This window comes from Denticeps clupeoides, unplaced genomic scaffold, assembly GCF_900700375.1.
Source record: "Denticeps clupeoides unplaced genomic scaffold, fDenClu1.1, whole genome shotgun sequence".
NCBI classification, from domain to species: domain Eukaryota; kingdom Metazoa; phylum Chordata; class Actinopteri; order Clupeiformes; family Denticipitidae; genus Denticeps; species Denticeps clupeoides.
In genome coordinates, this window is record NW_021629799.1 from 58,471 (window position 1) to 63,291 (window position 4,821).

At 40.2% G+C, this 4,821-nt stretch overlaps 1 protein-coding gene and 1 long non-coding RNA gene across 2 annotated transcripts; one reads left to right on the forward strand and one right to left on the reverse strand.

Moving 5' to 3' along the window:
* Nucleotides 1-595: 595 nt before the first annotated feature.
* On the forward strand, nt 596-1,229 carry LOC114774374 (uncharacterized). Its single transcript, XR_003744799.1, has 3 exons — nt 596-803; nt 900-960; nt 1,041-1,229. It is a non-coding gene; the product is annotated as an uncharacterized LOC114774374 (long non-coding RNA).
* Nucleotides 1,230-3,195: 1,966 nt separating this feature from the next.
* LOC114774373 (epidermal differentiation-specific protein-like) lies at nt 3,196-4,581 on the reverse strand. The gene has a single exon (XM_028966290.1). The coding sequence runs from the start codon at nt 4,551-4,553 to the stop codon at nt 3,534-3,536; it is 1,020 nt and encodes a 339-aa protein (XP_028822123.1). The 5' UTR covers nt 4,554-4,581; the 3' UTR covers nt 3,196-3,533.
* Between the last annotated feature and the right edge of the window lie 240 nt (nt 4,582-4,821).

The following is a 4,821-nucleotide window of genomic DNA, read 5'->3' on the forward strand; positions in this document are numbered from 1 at the left end:
AAAAATGAGACTGTAATGCCACCTTGTGGGCCAGAAGTTGTCTCTATGCCTATTCCCACAACTTGAAGCAATGGCTCATAATATAGACAGAAAACCTACAAGAAGTATCTGCAATATTATGACATGAAATTCATTAATAAATCATTGACACGTCAGAGAAGTGTAATTTATGAATTAATATTTTTTCTCAAAATATTTCGCCTCATTTTAAACAGTACTGTGCAAATTTGTCACTTGTTCAAGAGAGGTTTATCAATAACACAATATACACAGTATATATTGTCCGTTTCTGCCATCCTCTGGCTGTACCACATAGCACTGCATAATAGACTCTGGCTATGTGTCCTGGCCCCCTAAAACAATAACATGCGACACTCACATTTGTGGTGACATTTCTTTGTGCTGGTGGGGCCGCAGGTGGGGAAGCAGGAGGGGAAGCCTCCTGCAGGAGGGGGGTTGAGAGCCAGTAGTGAAAAACTATGGTATTGAATCTAATTGTAACATAATTCAATCAGGTAAGGTTTGAGCATGTCATGGATGTAGGTATTTTTTTATTTTACAAATGACACTTATGTAAATGGCAATAAATGTCTAATGCCGTTTTCATACAGTGCTCTTTTTCATTTGATGTCTCTTCAGCCAACAGAAAGAAGGCAGACGCTCGCCAGACTGGGGGAGGCCCTGCGCCACCACCACTCACAAATGCTGAGGAGATGGCCCTGAGTCTGAACTCTGGAAGGCCAGTGGCTGAGGGAATTCCTGTAGGGTGTTCATCAGAGCCAGTCACTCCCCAGGACACAAATGTAAGAGGGCTGCACACACCCACACCCATACACACACACACACACACATATATAAAATGTACTTATTTTCTTTCATTTTTGGATTGGTCTCAAAAGATTCTGATGGCAATGTCTGCCTTTTGCGGATCCTCCTGTCTTAACAGAAACCCAGGCAGTTGTAAGTGTCCTAATTTCTGGTGTATTGAGTTGGGTACGTAATATTATAAAGTGTGCTAAACCAAATGCTCATCTTCTCAGGATGTAGGGGATGAGGACACCATTTCTGCTGATCCAGAGAGCACAGTTCAGTGATGTACCGTAAACGCCAGAGTTTAATTAAATGGAAGTCATGTACAACATAATGTAACCCTAATCTACTGTATTTTCAGTTACCAGTAAAGAAGTTATATAGAATGCATCTGCTTAAACAAATAGAAAAAAACAATCGACAGGTCCTAAAATCGAGATTCTGAAACACAAGCTACAGTTAAGGTGTGTATTGTGATTAGTGGATTATATAAAAGTTTGGAAAGAATATAGAATTTTAACAGTTGCTTTTTAATTTGTAGGGAATAAAGACCAAATAAATTGTTGTGACCTATTTTTTCTTTAATTTTCTTTTTTGTGGTGGTGGCTGAATTAATCAGAGAATGAATAGTTGCTTATACGGTCTTGGACCACGCTTCTATCCTGGAAATCTGCAGTGTGGATGGGGTCTTCCCCTGGGTCATGTATGTGTAGGGCAGGCTGTTGTTCCCCTTTAAAAATGGCAATATTATGGAGAACTACACATGCCACATTGATGCCGCAGGCCCTCTCAGGGGTGACCCTGAGGTGACGTAGGCACTGGCACTGCCTCTAGTTTTACTATGTGCCACACTGAATCAATGCTGTGGTGCTTGTTCAGGCTCTGGGTAAGGGGTTACCAGTGTAGGCTGGCATGGGTTGCCCCTATCCCCCAGTAGAAAGCAGTCAACTGCTTTAAAAGCAGCTGTAAAAAAAGTTTACATTGGTTTAGTGCTGCATTGAAGTGCCCAAGTGTGTAATGCATACATTTACTTACCACTGCTTAGGGTAGACTCACAATATATATTCGTGAGTCATTAACAGAGCCGATCCACTTGGCCTCAATATTGGTGATAATATGTGCAGCATCACATATGATCTTCACAGTGGAAAGAATAAGATATGAGATATAGTATTGCTATATGGTATTTCACCATTCTAAACTGCATGTAACTCAGTGTACCTCCACATTAATACTGTGGATTGACTTTCTGTTAACATAGTATGCCTCATTTTCACTTGGTGCAAAGATAGGAAAGATATGCGTGCCATCAATGCATCCAACCACATTGGGAAATCCTGAAGGTAATTTTGAATATTAGGTTACTTTCAGAGGGCACAGCAAAATTTCATTAACTGAACATATATATTTTTTCATATTAAAAACATTTGAACACTACAGACCAGCAATTCTGTAAAATTCCTCTTTGATGACTCCCAGGGGTTTGTGGCCAGGAAACACTACACAAATGTGCAGCGTTTCAGAGCGAAGCACACTTTCTGTACAGCTCTGCATACAGTGGCCTTACTAATATGCTCCGCATACCCGATATTCTACAGTAAGCTTCCATTAGTTTAGAGAATAAAACAGGTTCCTGACCAGGTTAGGTTCACAGAGTAAGTTACCACGGTAACTGACTCTGGGTAAAAGTTACCTCTCTTTCAGAAACAGGCTTGACTTACCCTGCTTTCTCGAGTTTGACAAACCTGCCACTTTGAAACGGAAAAACCAGAGTTTCTCTCATTTCAGGCTTAACATTTTTCACTTGTAACCTCCTTTCTGAAACAGGCCCCTGGTGTGTTAAACCACTGGTGACTCATTTTAAATGAAAACGAGGCTTTTCTTTCTTTTTGTTGTTTTAGTCACTGAGTTCTGAGAAAAACCTGAACTCTTCTGAAATTTGTGAAGACAATAATGCTTCTGATGTCTAAAAAGAGAACACATTCCAGAAATTAGATGTTTGTTTTCATTTCTTTAATCTGTATATACATATGTGTTATTTTATTCCATAATATATCACTCTGATCTCATGATTCTCATAGGTATTGCAAATCTGCTTATCCAGAATATACATAATTATTGTGTATTGTCTGTTCATAGTCTCCCTTTGATATCTCCTGTTATGGGAGATCACTGCTGATCAACTTGTGTGGTTGTCTGCATGAATAGAGTTTTTTTATGCTGGATGCCTCTCCTGATGCAGCCCTCCCTGTTTACCGTGGCCTCGGACCAGCATGAACAAATGCACAGTAACAGGCATCCCCAGTGGCATGTGATTGCATGTGGATAAAATAATTGTTTTGCTGGACCTTAGTTAATGCATAACTACAAGAAATTAACATTTGATGCATCAAAGAAAAAATGCTTAGTTTAATAATGCTAATCATTTAATAATAATTGCCACAATGACAATCACTTCACTTGTACTAATAAATTTAGGTTAACATATAGGAAAAATCACACCAGCTTTATGTAAATCACAAGAGGTACACCAATATATAAAGACTGACAGACTTACATTTTAAGCATTTTAGTTATGGAAAAATGAAATCGAGAAATGCTCTATAGGTTATGGCGTATAAGATTACAAAGTAAAAATTAAGTTTATTATTAGTAAGTAGTATTTAGTTTGCTGTCTATATGATATGGTTATAATTCTTTTTTTTTTTTTTTTTACTTAAGCCTTAAATGTCCTCTTCTTGGTATTCAGCCAAGATCGAGTTTCCAGCCTGGCACCTGTATTCCCCGTATTCAGTCGAAGAGCTATAGCCTGACTGGATCGTTATCTTGACTGGAACCTTCACATCAACCTCTTTTCTCACAACATTCACAGTGAGCTTGGTGTGTGGATGAATGGTGGCTGGTATGGAAATCTTCACACCCTTCTTTTCCGTCTTGGTGTTGCTGCTCCCCTTCTCCACAGTGAAAGTGTTACTCACAGACACATTGACCTCTGATTTCACTATACCAATATCAAACCCAAATGACATCCCCACAGTTATCTGTGTAGCATTGCTGAAGTTGAAGCTCTCGGTGACAGAACCTTCATACTCCCGACTGAGCTCAGAGGAGAAGGTCTGCTCACGTTTTCCACGATTCACACCACATATGGAGTCAATGACGACTGATTTGGTGTTTTCTTCTTTCTTGTCCCAGATGAGCTCTGCTGTTATCTTGGGTCTCCCAGGTTTAAGAGGACGAACCCAAGACACTTGGTTGTCAATCCAGCCTATGCTTGGAAATTTTCTTCCAGCTCTGACCAGAATTGAACGACCACCTCTGTTTGGATGCTCATAGAGGACCCATGCTCCTCTGTCCACTCGGCAGGAAGAAATCATATCATTGAAACTGCCAAAACATAAGTTGGTCTCACAGTTGAGGGTAATGCTCCTACCCCCATAGTTTTGATTCTCATACAGTGTGATCTGAGGATTTGTCAGATCTTCTTTCACCTGTTCCAGTGAAGAAATTGCATCATGCCACACCACTGATCGACATTCACCCTCCTCAAAGTAGAACATGGCACCCTGACAGTGGGGGTGTTCGTATAACACCCATGGCTGCCCTATGACCTTCACAGAGGAGATACAGTCATTAAAACTAACATCCCGAAGGTCTGGACAATACTCAGTGAACTCCCGGCTCACTCCTTGAAAGTCAGGATGCTCGTACACAAAAATCTTGTTTACAGGATTTGAAGCCATTCCCGTACTCCTGAAGGTTGTGCAAGAGGTGAGAGCAAAAGTGTGTGTGTGAAGAATTCCTGCTGTATTTGTAGTGATCTTAGAGTGGGCTGAACTGCACAGAGCCAATCATCTTGTTTAGGAGGGTCTACCAGGTGTGCATTTTTTTCTGCACATTTCCTGATCAAAGCTGATGCCTTAGCTGCTCATAAAATTCAAAAGATATTTGTTTATTACTATTAATATCTTTTTTATTTCATATCTCGAGTTTGGTGGGTCCACCTGAGGT